This window comes from Crocodylus siamensis, chromosome 4 (assembly GCF_052110815.1).
Source record: "Crocodylus siamensis isolate JL-2025a chromosome 4, ASM5211081v1, whole genome shotgun sequence".
NCBI classification, from domain to species: Eukaryota; Metazoa; Chordata; order Crocodylia; family Crocodylidae; genus Crocodylus; species Crocodylus siamensis.
The window spans coordinates 200,931,745-200,950,912 of record NC_143398.1 but is presented as its reverse complement, the minus strand read 5'-3'; the positions used below and the strand labels follow the sequence as shown (position 1 = coordinate 200,950,912).

The window sequence follows — 19,168 nt, the reverse complement described above, 5'->3', positions numbered from 1 at the left end:
CCCGCCCCTTTTGTCAATACGATCCCTCCTGTATAGGGTATAGCCCTCTATACCTGTGGTCCAGTCATGGGTGGAGTCCCACCAGGTCTCCGTTATCCCAATGACATCATATTTCTTTGCACTGAGCAGGAGGACGAGCTCGTCCTGCTTGTTGCCCAGGCTCCTGGCATTAGTGTACAGGCAGGCAAGTGTGCCCTTGGGGGCTCTTGCCTTGCCCACAGATTGTGCCAGGGCTGGGGCAGGGCTGGGCTCCCTTAAGTGCCCCCTTAAGTGCCTTGGCCCGCTGGCTTTGCAAGGGCCATTCAGCAGGCCAGCAGGGGCAGTAGTCCCCCCACCCCCCAGCGGGCTTAGTTTAAAGCCCGGTGGAGCAGGTCAGCCAGCCTGGCTGAGAAGAGCCTCCTCCCCAGGGGAGAGAGGTGGAGGCCATCTCTTCCCAGCAGCTCGCTGCCTCTCTCTCCAAAGAGCGGGCTGTGGTCATGGAAGCCAAAGCCTTCCCGATAACACCAGCGCCGCAGTCTTTGGTTCACCGCGTGGATCCTCCTCTCCCTCCTCAGCCCATAGCCTGAGACTGGGAGGATCGAGGAAAACACCACCTGAGCTCCCACATCTTCATCAGTGATTTGGATGAGGGGGTAAAAAGCACCCTGTTCAAATTTGCTGATGACACTAAGATGTGGGGGGACGTGGGCACACTGGAAGGATGCAACAGGCTACAATCAGAGCTAGACAGGTTACAAGGGTGGGCGGACGAGAATAGGATGGGTTTCAACACAGACAAGTGCAAGGTGATGCACCTCGGAAGGAACAACCAGCACCATACCTACAAGTTAGGGAACTCCCCTCTTGTCAGCACGGAGGCGGAAAAGGATCTGGGGGTCATCACTGACTCCAAGATGAACATGGGCCGGCAGTGTGGGGAGGCAGTTAGGAAGGCCAACCGCACCTTGTCATGCATCCACAGATGCATCTTGAGCAGGTCCAAAGAGGTGACCACTCGTATGATCAGGGGACAGCAGGGCAGGCCCTATGAGGAGAGGCTGCGGGACCTGAACCTGTTCAGCCTCCAAAAGAGAAGGCTGAGGGGGGATCTTGTGGCCTGTTACAAACTAGTCAGGGGGGATCAGCAGGCATTGAGGGAGTCACTGTTCCCCCGAGCACCGCCAGGAGTGACCAGGAATAACGGTCACAAGCTGGCAGAGGGTAGGTTTAGGTTAGATATCAGGAGGCGCTACTTCACAGTCAGGGCAGCTAGGGTCTGGAACCAACTTCCAAGAGAAGTGGTGTAGGCTTCTACCCTGGGGGTGTTTAAGAGGAGGTTAGATGAACATCTTGCTGGGCTCATTTGACCCCAGTATTCTTTCCTGCCATGGCAGGGGGTCGGACTAGATGATCTGCTCAGGTCCCTTCCGACCCTAGAAACTATGAAATCCATTCCTTGCTATTGCCCCTGGGTCTGAGCTGACCTACATACCACACAGTGGGCACGTCCACATGCTCAATAATGTGCCATAATTACAGTGCATTAAGTTTAAGTACCTGTAATTTCAGGTACTTAAACTTAATGCACCATAATCAGTGCTATTGTGCACTAGCACTGGCACACACTTTTTTTGTAATGCTAATACTGTGCATTAGCACATTAACACAGGTTTTTCCTGCCACACTAATGCACAGTATTAGCATCACAAAAATATTTATTAATGTCTACTGCACTTGTAGCATCTCATGTAGATGTTACCAGTACATGCCAGACTGGTCTGACATGCAACACCCAATATGCACATCACATACAATGCCCACTCCAGCTAGTCTAGCATCTGTACCTCATATGGCACTTGTTCCAGCTGGTCCTGAAGGGGGTGCCACATTTTGCTGGCTTGAGCATGTGTGGGAGATGGGTCGGTGGACCCAATCTGGCCTGTGGGTCAGCCCCATGCCACTCATCCAGCTCACTAGGCCAGAGAAATTTTAAACCCCTGCTGTAAGGAAATCAAATGCCCCATTATCCACCAAACACACTTATCAGTGACAAGGGAACAATGAAGAAAATGAGAGCTTATGTAACAGCAGTGGACATGTTAGTTTACCTGCTTCATTACCACAGAGTGTGTAGACTCAATGGTACCAACCTCTCTCTAAAGTTTCTGAAATCTACTTGCCCAAATTCAAGTTTTCCAGAAGGCTGCCACCTACATAAACTAAGCCTCATCTGTCTATAGATGACGCACAAATTTTGTCACCAGCAATACTACTAGCTAGCTCCAAGCAGAAGTTAGGACATTTGTTAATATCCAAGACAAAAAAGGTAATATTATTGCATCTAATCTAAGATGGAATACCTGGTTTTATCACAGAGTATCCCAGTACCTTGCCCAGTGGAGTAACACTCATTCTGGGAAACAACTCCAAAAGAAGGAGCAAGAAAGACTGAAGAACCAGAATAAAATATGGGATGTCAGTACCAGCTACAGGGCAAGCAGAAGTGCTCAATTAAGTTGAGGAACTTAATTATTTTCTGAACATAACACTTCAAGTATGTCAATTCCAGTGGTAAAGTAACTGCTCCATTCCAAGTCAGCAGTAAGGATGAAAGCACCAACTTTAGCTGTAAGAATTAAAAAAAAACTCCAACAGCTGCAGAAATTTTGTATCTTAAGCTTCTATGCATGAATAGCCTGCATAGGGTAAGTAGTCAATAACTTAATTTACTCATAACAACTTTAACCAAGTTATGCAAAGACTTACTTTAAAAGCATTATAATGAGATATTAATTTGAAATGCAGCAAAGGGGTAAGATTTCAGTTAGAAAATTTGTTGATAAAATAATCACAGATTTTGTTTGAGTGTTAATCAACTTGATGCATTGCAACGCACGTGTTGCAAGATGCTCTCAAATGTGGCTTGTATCATACTTACAAGATATTGAATTGTTAGTGCATGTTATTAACAGCTATAAAACTTTTAAACAGCAGGGATTTCTGGTGCGTTTTTTTTTTAAAGTCTAACGTTAATAAATAAATCACTTCCTTAGAAATAATTTTCAGTTTAAATATTGGAAATTTCAGATTAATATAATATCACAATAGCAAGTGATGCATAATGTCAACACAGATTTTTTTTCCTTTCCTTTCCTTCTTGAAAAGCATTAAAACTAAAAAGTCTGTCTACGAGTCTTGGTGAATGATGCCATCAGTCTACAAAACAAGTAAAATGTGGTCTGGACATCCCAACTCTCAATATATCACAGCAGCATTTTTTAAATTGATACATTTTGGAGAAGGTTTAATTTCAGATTTCTATAAGGAGACATTGATAAGGCAGTTACCATATTTGTACAGAAATATTTATAAAAAAACTCTTTAATATTTCATTTAACCTTACTGTATTATCACATAACCACACTGCACCAAAATCAGAAGTCTAAATGAGATAATTTAAACCTTCAGCCAGATGTACAGTTTGTAAATTATCCAAATCTACATAATCTCTATGTTTTACTCACTGTGTCAGGCTACTACACATGAATAAATTTGTCAGAAATAAAGCAAACAACACTTTATTGAGAAGTGGCTATACTATGTTGCCATAAATAAGCTATTTTAAAATGTTATATTATGAAAGACCCTTTGTTTAACACTCCCAGAACTCCAATGCATAACATATGGTCATTTTTATTAACTGCTTTAATATAAATACAAGGCTTTAACCAAGTCATCAATACAAATAATGTATCTAAACATCCATTGCATCAGCTTTTGGTTTATCAGCACTAGGCAACAAAAAGATGTCGATTGCAAAGCCTGAGCAAATATTTCAGCAAGAATTAAAAAATGATTGGAGACCTAAAACAAAAATGTTTCATAAAATGGGGTGGAAGAACCTGTATGTCTCCAAAACCATCATACATCTTTCTCCTGAATTGATTACAGCAGATTTTTCAGCAAGCAAACAACTGTATAATCTAAATACAGAGCCTTTAGAGTACTAAGGTATATACTTCTACTTCTGACAAACTGTGTGTGCTGTGCTACATTTCAAACATGCACTCTTGGTTCACAGATGTGCAAGCTGAAATAAAACAACATAAAGTAGGAATGCATGCCTTCCTCTTATCTATTTTTGCTTTTAAGTATCTGTCCATTGCAAAAACAAACGAATCTAAAAGAATTAAAAACCCTGAGATAAGACTTTCATTACATAATACAATACTGAGCCATATGCAGAGTACTGTAGTCTTCTCAGAATTCAGCAAAACCCAAGCACAAATGGTTAGTTAGCTTGTTGTTACCAACATTAAGGTGCAAGTCACTGGCATTACTTTTTCTGCCCATAAATCAGTCTCTAGGTAAAAAAAGATAATTTTTCTTTAGTCGTTTGCATCCGATCAGTTTTTCATGTTTTACTGTAGTTTTATAGCTATATAATACAGATTGTTCTTGTTGACTTTGTTTCTCACTGGATGATTTAATTGCTCACTTAGTAAAACAAACATAATAAACCTGCTAGGTTGAGCAATCCTGATCAGTATTGCAATTCTACTGTAAATTAGTCTTCATTTGAAAATACGAGTTTTACCAACACGTGCCAACTACTCCAATTTGTTTTTTCATTGCTATATGTAAAAAGACTTCACAAGCAAAGATGAATTGTTTTCAAAACCTGTTAAACCTGCTTATCCGTTTAGTAATCTACCCAATGCATTATGTGACTTTAGCTAAAATTGCATTTTACAGCACTATACATGCAAACAGTACTGAAGAATTCTGACAGACCTTTCTGAAAACCTATACAGACTACAAAATAAAATGTAAGAACCCTCTAAATTAAAGTAATATCTTGCCTAAGATTGGAATGTGATGTTTCTGAGGCCAAAACAAACTTTAACTAGGTGATTAACTTTAGAGGACTTTTTGCTGGCTTTAATTCAAACACAGCAGCAAGGGATTAATATTTAATTCGTGCCAACAGGTTACTGCTTAGACTTGTGCCCTACTGATCCTCAGCCAGTTCAATTATTGTAAAAGCACGACACTTTCACAAGATGGCCTATTTTTATTCATTGGTTTAACTATATTAAAACTTAGCTATCACAATTTTAAAGCAAAATAAATTAATTAAATTAAAGGATAAGGACAGAGAAGTGCTCCATGCTCAAGTAAAAGCAAATTAAAGTTTGCCTACACTTAAAATGAAGTCAGTTTTATACAAGCTTTCCATGCCACACTCATTTCAGTTGGTAAAATATACAGGTACGGGGAGATGTGTGAATGTCATAACGTATAACAATGGAAAATAAACAGCATGTTCTCCAATTGAGCTATATTAAAGATCAAGAAACAATCTTGCTACAATGTAAATTCAGTCTTTCCTAACACAACCTTTTTAAAAATGTGCATGAACTTCCAATATCATACTAAGCTTTTGGTTTCTAAGAGTCTCCCCTTCCATCTCTATTATCCAAGTTCACCTCTGGATCTGGATCTGCAGACTATGGTTTTACCTGTCTTTTCTTTTATAACTTCAAGACAGTTGAGGGCCACATGCAACAATGGTCTTGGGCCGCAGGCTGAACATCATAGGGCACCATGCCATGGGGGCCACATGCCATGCAGGCTCCCAGGACCCCGTAGCACTTAAACCCCCCCGCCATGCAAGTGGCATGAGCCTCCTTCCATGAGCCCCATGTGGGCAATGTAAGCTTCCTGCCTCCCACTAGAGCAGTGTGAGCCCCTTTTTGCAGCTGCCGCAGGGCTGGCAATCCCCCAGTTCCACCACTGCCATGCAAGCCCACTGCCCATGCAAGGCCAATGCTCCCTGCCCCTGCTGCACGGGCAGCCCTAGCTTCTCCCCACCACCTGGGCCTCCACCCATGCTGCTCTGCCCCAAAGATTCCTGCTGCTGCTGCTGCTGCAGAAGCAACCAGGGGCAATGGCAGCTGGGAACCTGTGGACTGTCCTTGTGGGCTTCATGTGGGCCGCAAGCCACCTGCTGGACAACCCTGCTTTAGGAACAGCACAACTCAAAGGTCTTGCAGCAATTCTGAGAAGCTTCTACAGATTCCTGTTGAAGGACCAGCACTAATATAAAATTAGGTAATCATCACTGGAACTCATTTTGTAATCCCAGATTAGCTACTTTACATGAATAAATGACATTTCTTGTATCTACTTCTACATCAGTGGTTTCTCCTACAACCAGGCCATCATAATAGTCTATCTGAGAGGTATCAGAAAAGCCAGAAAGTGAAAATATTCCCCATGCTGCTGACTGTTGATTTCAAGCAGGAACACAAAAGCAGCACTGACACACAGAAAATACTCTAATTCTGATAAATCCTAATGGGAAATGACCGATCAGTAAAGGAAAATAGATTTGAAGGTATGAAAGGGCTATTCCACTGTTATTTTGGAGTAAATATTATATTTTTTGCTACTTCAAACAAGGCAAGGGATAAGGAACCAGTTATTTTTGCTATTGCAAAATTGGTGGGAAATGTATACACAAACCTCCCACATAATACAATAATAATGTCCATCGTTTTTCTATGCATGTGAGATTATCCAGCTGCTCTTTGCTTTACATTCAGTGTTCTCTTTTCCTTCCAGATTGGCATCCCAAAATAGTCTTCAAACACGCTAGTAAGGCCAAAAGTCTTCTCTGGCTTTACATGATAAATCTGAACTTCCTAAGGCCAGATTTTCAGAGGTACTTAAAACTCATACCTCCATTTATTTCAATAATGCTGAGAACCTACCGCTATATTTACAAGGCCGAATACAGGATTGTGGCTGTTACAGATATTTACCAAAAAAAGTTCTTACCATCTTGAACTGGCGGGAGCTGAAGTATTGCCAAAACTTGGTGGCAATGGCAGGGAGCAATGTCAGACAGAGCCTGCAAGGGAGCAGGGGATGAGGGAGCCTGTGGCACCCCACAAGAGTAGTATTTTATCACCATTTTAATGAAACCAATAACAACAGTTAGTCACGTCAGACTATGCTACATTTTGCAATTGTTTAACTAAACTATTTGTCTCTATTTAAAAACCTCATCATGTAGACTAGAGCTTAGTCTCAAATCAATGCACTAAAACTGAGACATACAAAATTAATGACCACTACTAAAGTTTGTGTCCAAGTTCCTTAGAGTTGGTTTCCTCTTTCCTCCTCCACTTCCTGTCACATGTGTCTAGTTTTTTAGAAACAGTCTTGTTCTGATTTTGGCATCAGCCCTTCAACTCTCTCTACCAAGTTCCTCATTCAAACCAGAGATGCAAGACCTCATTGTCAAGGGGCTGACATGAGATGGGCCCTTTTCACTGAATCAAAAAAACCTCTCATTTATTTAGTGAATGTCATACACAGCTGGCAGATAGAGAAGGTCTGATGAAGAAGACTGACAATCTATGTGGAAGTGATCTAGTGTGAAGACATTCGATAGAGACAAAGCTATTCATTTGGCAAGTAAAATTTAGCAGTGTTACAAGTAATTTGTTCAGTTCCTGGGTAATTTTTTTCAATGCAATGAAGAGTATGACAGTTGCACCATTGATTGTTAAGGAAGCTTTGCTGGAGGGTGGGGATTAAAGAACTAATAAGAATTCCTCAACATAGATCCTCTAATATTAGTCAAGGCATTTTAACACTATTACTGGTCTTATTCTTGTCTTCATTGTTAACTACTGGTACATACTACAGCTTTACTCACTGTGTTGGAAGGGGTACTCTTTTTCTGCACTTCCACCATGATGTTTAAAAGTCAGTGACATGCTGAGCACATATGGACATTTTACAAAGCTACAGGTGATATCACCTCACCATTACAACATTATCAAGGAAGGCCATGGGTATTCAGACGGAGACTGTCACAAGCAGTCTTGTAATTTTCCTTTATCTTCTTTTTGAAGTGTCAGTTAAAGCATATTGACACTTGCTTCAAAACATATTGACACCCTTTCCTTCACTGAACCTTTTCAACCATCAGGTGCTATTTAGTATCTGAAACAAAAAATAACCAGTTTTGTCACCTTCAACAAGGTGAAAATTGTACTCTGTTAAATTGACACCATCTCCAAAGGAAAAATTTCTTCTAGGAACAATGCAGGTGGCAATACTGTCACTCTCTTGTAGGGTTTCTACCAGAGGGATGCAACTTCAGGCTCTGTTTAGAACACCTGCCTGGTTCTATTCCATCCTGGGCAACTCACTATGTTCACTTTTGAAATTATATTTGTTACCCAGCCCTTAATGAAGCAAAAGTCACAAGCAGCCTGCACCAATTTGTCCCTCCTCCAAAACATAGGTTTACAATATCTAATGGCCCCTACCTTGGGGATTGCTAGCTTCTGGAACTATTATACGGAAAAAGAATTTTCCATTTAAAAAAACTGGAGTATTAGGTTTGACTGCCTTGTAAAATGTGATAATCCTTAAAAGACCTAAACACCCAAAGGGTCTTCAAGAGAAGAAGACAGTGGCTTTGCACTCAAGCTGGGTGAAAAGGCATGAGGGATGATGTAGACAAAAGGGGATATATATAACGGGGGCCAGAGGTGTCAAATGGATTAAAAACAGAACTAAAAAGACCTTAAATGTGTTGTTGTGAACTGGGTAGATTTTAAAGGAATTCACAGGGGAGTTGATATAATCAGAGTACACCAGGCAAATAACCTTTGCAGCAACATTTTGCAATGAAGTCATGGGATAAGGTGGGTGTCAGAAACAAGGCCAGAGGTGAGATGGTTGCAGTAGTGAAGGTACACAGAAAGAAAGATGATCAGTATGGACAGAGTAAAAAGTGGTGGCATTGAATTGACAGAAACAGGCCAAAAGTGGGAAAGCAGATTTGTGAAGTATTGGTATAAAATTGTTATCTGACACTGTGATTATATGTTCTCACTAGAAAAGGGATATGTTACTTTACACCTGAGAAACACATAGTAAAGCCTTTCTAAAGAGCTGATTGATACACACACACACACACACACACACACACACACACACAGCTTGTGGCCCATGTGAAGCCCACAAGGACAGTCCACAGGTTCCCAGCTATATATATATATAGCAATCAGCCCTTTAGAAAGGCTTTACTATGTGTTTCTCAGGTGTAAAGTAACATATATATAGGAGTTTGTCTGTGAACAGCTTGAATCACCAAGATCAGAATGGACCTAAAAGCTGAACCTAATATTTGAAATGAAAGCTTTTCCCACTTGACCCTTTTTCTTTGAGAAAAAGAATGGGCATTTTTACACATTCTCCATAAGGGGGAGAAGGGCATTTTAATTAGAGTGGCTCCCAAAGAACTTCTCAGGAGCTACTCCAATTAAAATGCCTGTGGTCTTGTGTATTCAGCATCCCACACTTCAGGCTGGTGGCAGGGGCACTTTAACCAAAGTTTATTTGACTAGCTTTAGTTGAAGTGCCCCCCCACTGCCATTCTGAAACATGGAGACACCGAATACATGCCATACCAAGGCTGTTGAAGCATTTCAATTAGAATGTGTTGGAGCAGCCACTGGGAACATGTATAGGTGCCCAAAAAGAGTTAAACACAAAAATGGAGCACAAATCAGTTTATATTCATTATTCACTCTACCTGTTCAATTACTGCAGCTTTCAAGAAGTAGTAAACTGACTGAGGTTCACTTCCTCCAGTTCAGTGGTGTTAAAAATGTGGACCACAGACTGGATCCGGACCACAGAGCCCCACGATCTGGCCCCTGGTGCTCCCCTGGGTCTGAGCAAGCAGGCAGGGCCTGGGATGTGTACCACATGTGGCTCCTACCCTGACCACTCTGGGACTGTACCACATGGTGGGTACACATGGCATGGGTCCCAGAGCATCTGAAATGGGCGCTTTATGGGTGCAGCCTGGCCAGGGGCCCATAGCATGAATCCCAGACTGGCCAGAGTGGGTGCTGTCCCTACATGTGGTACCCTGGATGGACTGTGCGCCATACAGTGCCTGCTCTGGGATGTGCACCATACACGATGCCTGCCCCAGCAGCCCCAGGACTGTGCTGCACATGGCCCCTGTTCCAGCTACTCTACAACCTGCACTGGATCCCAGATCAACTGGAGCAGGCACCATGTACAGCACAGCTACCAGTGGGTATCATGTGAGGCCATGGCATGCAGCAGAGTGCCCGCTCTGGCTAGATTGAGATCCATGCTACACACCCCCAACTAGACTGCGCTGCAGGCAGCACCTGTTTTGGCTGCTCCAGGATTCACCCAGTACTTAGCACAGGTCTCAGACTGGCTGGAACAGGTGCCAGATCTGGCATGTTGGGGCAGGAAGGAGGGTGGGGTGTCCATGGGCTCTATCTGGCCCATGGATTGGCCCTGTGCCACCCCTGCTCTACTTCTAGATTGTTTAGATACTTGGCATATCCTTTCATGCACTTGAAGAGGCTGGTTTTGCACAGAGAGAGACTACCATGTTCTACATACATCAGAAGGTAGATAAAAAAGTTGGCAAAAAAACAGCTAAAAGTCCAATTTTTACTACTGAAAACTGATGTGTGTGTTAACAGAGACCATAAGCTTCCAACCTCTCTTTCATCCTTTGCGGTCTAGAGCAGTATTTCCTGGCTTAAACATTTCAGAAAGCACTCTGAAAGGGTAAGTCCAACAACAAAGCAGCCCCAGGGAAATAACTCATTGTGCAACAGCTCAACTTGTTCCTGGCTTAGATCACTAAGGATCTCACGCTACAGAGCGGAAAGGGCCTTTCTAGGGAAACCATGACAGCCAACTGTCAAGTTTTACTGGCAGCAAAGAAAACCTACACTAAAATAATTCACCCAAATAGGGGATAAGAAATTAAAAACCTCTCTGAAGTCTCGCAGTGCCAGTTGTATATTTTGCGCAGAGTGAATACCACAGGCTCCTGGAGGCCGTTCTTTAGGGAAGAGACTCTCAACAAGGGTGCCACAGCACCTTTGGGTACCTTGAGGTCCCTTCGCGGTTGCCACACAACATTAGCACTGTTGGGTGTGCAAATGTGATTCACAAGGTGTACCCAGAGATTTCAGATAGGAATCCACAGGGTCAACAGTTTTCAGCCCTGTTGCAGCCTTGCTGAGTTCTCTGCAACACAAGAACAGCTCCGTCATGTTTCTGTTGCCAAAACACAAGGGAAAAGTAAGAACTGCCACTTTTTGAAGAACACCTAGAGTCTGGTAAGGTGGTGCCACAAGTCTAAAAGGATGAGAACAGCCGCCGCGGGGGGGCCTCCGACATGAGCTATTCTGAAAACTGCAGTCATTCATATAACATAACCAGGCTTTCCAAGCCCTGGCAGCTTCTGGGAAAGCTCCTCCAGTGGGTGCTGAAGGTGGAAGGAGGCCACAGTAAAAAGCAAATCTCAAAGTATGTATTTGAACACCAGCACAGAGGGGTAAAAGATCAGCACTGTAAAGTCCCTATCGCAGCCGCCCCTGGGCAGCACTTCCCAAATGGCCTCTTCACCACCTGGCAATCTGCTGACTAATCAGGGGAGCCAGTACCCAAGGGGGCCAGAGGCCCGCGAGAGATTTTCAGGGCTCCCCGCGGTCCATGGCCCCACCCTGCTACAGGCCTGTCCCTGAGTCCCGGGTTCACAAGCGCAGGCGTCCCCCACCCCGCACTGGAGCTGTCCGGGACCCGGGGGCGGGGGAGAGTGGGGCCGGCGTCCACCTCCGCGAGGGGCGGGGGCGGGGCCGCCCCCGGCGCCGCCGTGACTCAGCACTTTCCCAGCAGGGCGGGGCGGGGCCCCCTGGCTCCGCCCCGGCCCCCACAGACCCCGTGACGGGGCGCTGACCCCGCCCCCCCCGGGGGGCTGCGCGGGGGGCGGCTCGGTCCCGTCCCCGGGCCCCGCTGTCACCTGCGGCACCTCGACCTCCATGACGCTACTGCGGCTCGTGCGCTCCCGGCCGCCGCTGCTGCTGCTCGCTCGGGCGCTGCGCTGGGCACGGGGGCCGTGGTGCCTGGACTAGGAGCCGCCTCCCTGTCCCGCCCCGGCCCGGCCCGGCCCGGCTCAGCCACTCACGGGCCGCGGTGGGTGGTGCCTGACCCGGCAGCCGCGGCCGCGTGGAGCCGCGCCGCTGCTGAGGAGCCTCCGCCGGCTGGGAGCGGGCGCAGTGCCCCAGGGCCGGGCCGGGCCACCCTGCGAGTTGCTCTCTGCCGCTTGTGACCGCTGAGCAGGGGCGGAGCCGGGCGGAACTTGTGCCCCCACCTCCCCTTGCATCCCCACTCCACCCAGCGTTTAAACCCAGGGGCCTGGCAGTGGCAGCCGCCTCTCTAGCTAGGCGGTGCTGAGGGAGGCAATTAGCTTCACGGCTCATTATAATCACCCCGAGTCCTTGCAGACTCCTCATTGCAAGGGTGTGAAGGGCCCTCCTCCGGAGGGCTTTCGCTGCTCACCGATGCAGCGGGCCCTTGTTCCGCCGGCTGCGGCGGGGAGTGCAGCTCCTATCCCTGCAGACCGTCTTTAACTCACTTCAGCGCAGTGACATTTGTTTTTGCTTCCAGCTTCAACGGGATAATACAGCCCCAGGCCCCTTGCCTACTAGTAACACTTCTCCTTTATTTTTGACGGGAGACAAGTTGGTGTTGTTTCCCATGTGATGATGCATCTCCCCATCTGAACCCCCACTTCAAAAGTCGAGACCTGCCCTTGTCATTAAGGTCCCTGACTGCTGTTCATTGAAGGGCAGATGGGATCTGATCTTTCATCCCAACAGCTCACACATCCTGCCCAGGGTCTGATTCGAGTCTTGGGGGGCGGGGTCTGCAAAAAAAATTAAACTAGTTCATTGGAAGGAGCAACTGCATCAAAGACCTCCCCCCCAGGTTATGATTTATGGGGGGGCTTAGCCCCCCAAGCTCCCCCATAATTCACACCCCACTTCTGACATGCTACACATACATGTCAGGCAGGATTATGGGATCAGGGATTGAATCCCGACCACATCCTATTGCCAATGAAGGGGGGAGCCTGGGATCAAACCCAGGATCAAGCTGAGTGCCCACTGCACTCCCACAGCTGGAAGTACCAGTCAGCTGATGAGCACTCCCAGTCTTGGAGCTCACCAGTCTTGAAGGCCTTTGGTGCACTCCTAGGGCTGGGAGTGCCAATCAATTCTCCAGTGTGCTCCCAAGGCTGGAAGCACGGATCACCTCATTGGCCCTGGGAGCACACAAGCTACAAGTTGGAAGAATTGTTCTTTGCAAGTTTTTGGGCACAAATATCCTTCTTCAGGTGTAGGGGAAGGTCTACAAATTAGCTCTGCACAAATTAGCAACTGCCTCTTCAATCCCCTTCTTTTGCCTAATCTGCTGCTTTGTTATCCGTTTCTTGCCCTCTTACTGTTCCCTGCCCTGTTTGCCAGTCACCTCCCCAATCTACTATATGCTGCAGATAGAGGCTGCCCATGGCACAGGTTGTCAGCCTTTGCAACAAAGGAATCATTTTGATACAATTTTTCGAATTATGGCTGGAACCATAAAATTTAATTCCTTGGTATATGTAGAGTTAGTCATATGCTGTCGATACTATGTTATATATCTCATAGAGCAGGGTCAATGGATGATGTTAATGTCATGGTGGGAGCACCTTGGGACAATTGAAAGGCCACAGGCTAGGTGAAAACCATTTTCTCCAATTTCTCTGAAGGGGACTGAGGTTTAGAGAAAGCAAATACATGAAAGAAAATGATGAAGAAATCAGGTGGGTATTAGCACTGAGTATTAAAGCATAGATCCTAAGAAGCTTGAGGTCAGGTACTGGAGGGATTCACAGAGACAAAGAAATATGGGCAGGAACAAGGTACATGCTCTTTTTAACCGAGGGGTCCTGTTTAACTGTGGGATCAGCTGAAGAAGGAGGAAACTCCTGGTACAGAAGCAAGAAAGAGACAGAGAGGTTCCATGATTTGTAGGGGAAGCTATGGTCTTCAACAGTTGCTGATCTAAGCATAAGGGGAATAAGAGACTGTATGAAAACCACAGCAGGGGATGTGTATAGGTGTTTATTATTTTGTCTTGTTCTACATTTTCCCGTGCTAGGTAAAGAGTAATGGACTTTGAAAAGGCACCTAAGATATGTTATCTTCATTTCACAGGTTCCTGAATTGTAGTTGAAGGTCAGTTGTAAACTCTGAGTACCCCCAGAGCTGGAGCTCTAGAAAAGGGTGTACTTAAGCTGCTGACATGTATGGCAGCCTAGGTAAGCTAGACTATAAAGTTCCATTTCTTTTAAATGGTAACAAGAAACCTTTGTTCAGCAAGTGTGCTATATTGGCCAATGGGAGAGGCAGTGCTGCAGCATTCTCAGACAAAGGGAAGCATAACAGTGCATAGGCCTATTGTAGTTGAACCCAAATACAGCTGGTGAGTTTCCAGCTGCGGCTCTATCAGGGTTGTGTGATGGCTGAACTACTAACAGATAAGTTTAGTCTTGCAGTCCTATACCAACATCACTGGAAGCTATGTGTGTGAAGTGATGGCAAAAATAATTTGTATTTATGAATGTTTATGACATTTCTGACCATAACATAAATATAAGCCACCATTGTGATGCTACAGTTAGTAGATCAAACAATACTCTGGCATGCATCAAACAGTGCATCTCAAGTAAAACTAAGAAAGTTATTCTGCTCTACTTGGCATTGGCGAGGCCACAGTTGGAGTACTGGGCACCGCACTTCAAGAAGGATGTGGAGAAGCTTGAGAGAGGCCAAAGAAGAGCCACTTGTATGATTGGAGGCCTGAAGAGCAAGCCATACAAGCAAAGGCTGACAGATATGGGACTGTACAGCCTAGAAAAGAGAAGACTTTGGGGGGATTTGGTGGCAGCTTACAAATATACCAGTGTTGAGCATCAGGAGCCAGGCAAACAACTATTTACTAAAGTGCCCCAGGGGAAAACCAGGAGCAACGGTCATAAACTCCTACAAGAAGGTTTCAGACTGGATATAAGGAAAAGCTTCTTCATGGTTCATGTGCCCTGACTCTGGAATAGACTCCCAGCAGGGGTAGTGCAGACACCTATCCTGGAGATCTTCAAAAGGAGACTGGACGTACACCTTGTTGGGGTTGTTTGACCCAAGCAGTCTTTCCTGCCCAGAGCAGCGGGGCTGGACCCAATGATCTCATGACGTCCCTTCCAGGCCTAAACATCTGTGAATCTGTTTTCTGGGTGCCAAAACACTAGGTGGACCAGTTAATGAATTAACTAAGATTTTAAGATTAAAAACTTTCAGCCTAGCCTTGGCTCCTATACCTAAAATTAGTAAAATAATAGGAGCCTGAACTGGGACTATGCTGTTGCAGTAAGGCACAAATATTCCTGCATGTGCAATCTTGCACAAAGGCAACCACATGACTGTTCACCTGACATGGTAGTAAAGTTGGTACGCATCCCCCAGCCTACAACGTTTACACTGGAACAGTGTCCTGATCTTTAACATGCCATCAGGCTGCTGCCCCTGCCAAAACAGGATGTTTGGTAGCTTTACTTATACTATTTGTGCATAGCATTTAGGCATTCAAAAAAAGGGCTAGGAATTTTCCAACAAGTTAATATCCCTGAACGTTAAATTTATAGTGTTCTTGGGTTTAGAAGAAGTCTATCAAAAAAAAAAGTCCCAGTAAACCTTTTGCTATTTTGTGTGGAACTCTAGTACCTTTAGGCTTTTTTCATTTAGTCGCCACATCAAGACACTACTTCTTATTTTAAATAGACATTTTGTTTGCATTCCATTCCATTCTTGTTTCTGGTTGTATCATTGTGAAAAGATGAGGAAAAACTCTACCCACCTTCTTGATATCCTTTTTTTTTTGCATTTCTCTAATATATATCAGGATAATACATTTTCTAAAGCTGTATGTAAACCCCTTGCAACCACTATAATGAAGAGCATTGCTCTGTTGGGATACAACGTGCAAACATTTATAGGGTTATGTTTTATAGGTTTGAGAGAATGGGCAGAGAAAAGAGCTCAGATTTCCTGTTTGTCTCCTAAATATTGACCATCTGAGAAGATCCTCTTATATTCTGTAATAAGATTGCAAATAGATCATACATCATATTTATATAGTGGTTTTCTTCAAAGCTCTTTACATTAATTAAATAAGAACTGCTTCTAATAGGATTTTGCATCTATGTAACGCCCTTACAGAAATGCACTGTGTCAATGTAGAAAGTGGCTTGTGTTATTGATTTAGCTTCTCTAGTTTGAAACCAGCAGACACCATTCCAGTTTAAGGTCAATTTTTTAATCTCAGGATTGTGTAGCTGTGGTAAAGAGATACTTCCAGATACTTCCGTTTAGCTTACCAGTGCAAAATTTGCCTGACTTGAACAACTAGCCTTTAACTCAGCAGTACAAGATGCCAGAATATATCTATAGGATTTATTCACAGTAGTAACGCCATTGGCTTTTGATAAACTTGGCAAAAGACCTATAACAACTTTAATGTTTCTCAACACAAAAGCAGAGACGGATCCAGAGAGCGGGCAGTGGCACAGTTGGACCCTTTGCTTTTGACCCATAGTGCAGCAGCAGCATCTAGGGACTTTTTTAAGTTCCCAAAGCAGGTAGGAATCTACCCCTCTCAGCACCCAGTCCCTTTTCCTCCATGCTCAGTGAAACATCCTTTATCTTCTCATGCCCCTGTACCCACCCACCACTGCTGCTCCCCTCAGATGCCCCAGGGGGTAGGGAGGGCTCCAGAGCTGCTTCTGCCCCACTCTAGCTGGACTGCAGAGGGAGCCTGCTCAGCTGGGGACAGTAGTGGTGGCAAGTGGGTTCCCCCTGCCAGTCCATCTCCCTGGGTTTTTCCTACCAGGCCAGGAGCAGCAGGTGCAGGGAGGGAGAACCCACCAGCTGCTGCTGCCCCAACTGATCCTGGCTCCCTGCACAGCTGCTCCCCATAGCCCCACATGGAGCAGGGCAGGGGCAGCTGGGACAGCAGTGGCAGCAGGCAAGTCTCCTTGCTCCCAGGAGCATAAGTAGAAAGGTAGGGCAAGGAATGTGGGGAGGGGATGTGTTGCTGAACACAGAGGAAAGAAGAGTGTGTTGAGAATTGGGGGGTGGAGATCCTTACTTGATTCAAGAGCCAAAAAAGAGTCCTCAGTTGTTCCTGCAGTGTAGTCTGCCTGTCTGGGTGGGTATGAGTGGGAGGCTGGGTGCAGGGGATGCCACCACCCATGCAGTGCTGGTTGCTGCTTTCCCAGACCCCTTTTAAAAATCCTGGATTTGTCTATGCACAAAGGGTATGCTCCTGTCAATTATTCTCTGATGGAGAAATTGTGTTGATTGTTATGAGGCTTATGTAACCTACATGAGTGTTTTTTAGCATTATATTGATATAGATTGATATGTTACTCTACTATTATCATCAGGCATTTTTACCTACAGTAACATCAGAAAATGTAATTCCATGTTTTTTTTGTTTAATCTCACAACCTTGTCACTGAGATGTCTACAAAAAATTAACCGTCCACTATTTTAAGGACCCCTTCCCTTTTATAATCTGAATATCTTAATTATATAATTCTTTTGCTAAATATACCAACTATGTCCTTGTACCACATGGTTACCCTGCTAAGAAAGTTGACAAGGAAAACACCTATAGTGTCATTTAATATATTAGGTATTTTAAGTAGAATGCATGTATTTCATTGCTGATGACACTGGGTGTATTTAATTGAATATATTGAGCGTTCTTTTTATTCTGTGCCCTTGATTCCAAGGGTATAATAACTTTTTTTGCTACTGGTTCTTCATCACAACTGCTTTGTTGCTGTCATGGGTTAAGTGGGAGTGCCTGTACACCAGCAGGGAGGCTGCTCCAGTATGCTGTAATTGCAGCATGTCAGAGCAGACTCAATTGAGCAAACTTAGATAAAACACCCCGCCTCCATCTTGAAGCACAGGGATGCTGATACACAAGACACTCTGGGCACTTTAATTAGAGAGCCAAGAGCTGCTCTAATTAAAGCACCCTCTCTCCCTTACTCCCAGAGCACATGTATAAATGCCCCAACTTTCTAGTTTTCCGTGAGACAATACCAGTATGCTTTTTGATCCAAGAATGACCCCTTTGGTAGCTGAAACCAAACTTTGTGTTGGTGATCCTAAAGCAGGCTTGTCCAACATGTGGCCCGCCAAGCCATTTTCTGTGGCCCGTGGTGCTGCTACAGGAAACAAAAGTAAACACTGTTTACTTTCATTCCCAGCCCTTGTCCCTGCCCCAGCCCCTCAGCAGCTTCCTAACGGCTGGGGCAGGGACAAGGTTCGCACACGCACCGCATCAGCTTGACGTTGCCAACGCGGTGCGGATCCTCCCCTCCCCCCTCATTTCACGGTGTCCCTTCCTCACCCCACCCCTCCCTTCTCCATTAGCATGCCAGCTTCTCCCCTCTCCCACACTGCAGGGTTTCTGTTCCTAGCCCCGCCCCTCCCTCATTTGCATGCTGGCCTCGTCCTGTGCCGGGCCCGCCAGCCATGTAGGCTGGAGCGGGTTGCAGTGCAGCGGGCAGGTGGGCGCAGGGGGCACGGATGCTGGCTCGGAGGGATGCTGTGGCCGGGCCTGCGGGAGATGTTGCTGCTGCTGTACCTGTCGGGGCGGGAAGCTGGCACCGCTCCCGCATCCCCCCGTGCCCGCAGATACCACGCTGGGGGTAGTGAGTCACGGGTCCCAGGGAGGGAGGGACCCCTGCCACTTGGGCTCGGGCTTGGGCTCCTACCCCGGGGGTGCGGGATGTGCAGGGGGTTGTCCCTGTACATCCCGCACCCCTCTGTAGAGTCCCCACATGTCCCCCTGGCTGTTAAGCCCAGGTGGATAGGTGAGGCCACTCAGGTGGCAGGGAGGACACGGCAGGGTCAGGCGGCACCCCTTGGCTCCTGCACTCTTGTCCAGGCTGCGGCCGGACTGGTCAGGCCACGCAAGCGGCTGCTTTTGCTGGCCCACTGGGTGATAAAAATTCATGATCCGGCCCCACATTCAAAAAGGTTGGACACCCCTGTCCTAGAGAGATCTTGAAATGGGAAAAGACCTGCCAATAATCAGAATCTTTTCTGATTCCAAGTTCCATACTATCCTTGAATGTGATCGTTTTATTGAACACTATTTACTGAGTTTTTCTGTATTATAAAGGGAATAGCAGAAGAAG

The 19,168-nt window shown here is 45.5% G+C and overlaps 1 protein-coding gene across 1 annotated transcript in view; it reads right to left on the bottom strand.

The window, feature by feature from the left end:
- The window catches only part of NFE2L2 (NFE2 like bZIP transcription factor 2), a 42,779-nt gene extending 30,622 nt beyond the window's left edge, over positions 1–12,157 (bottom strand). Inside the window, exon 1 of the mRNA XM_090045378.1 lies at positions 11,873–12,157. Within this exon, the coding sequence (XP_089901504.1) occupies positions 11,873–11,893 (21 nt within the window). The 5' untranslated portion in view covers positions 11,894–12,157. The remainder of the gene's footprint in view (positions 1–11,872) is intronic.
- Between the last annotated feature and the right edge of the window lie 7,011 nt (positions 12,158–19,168).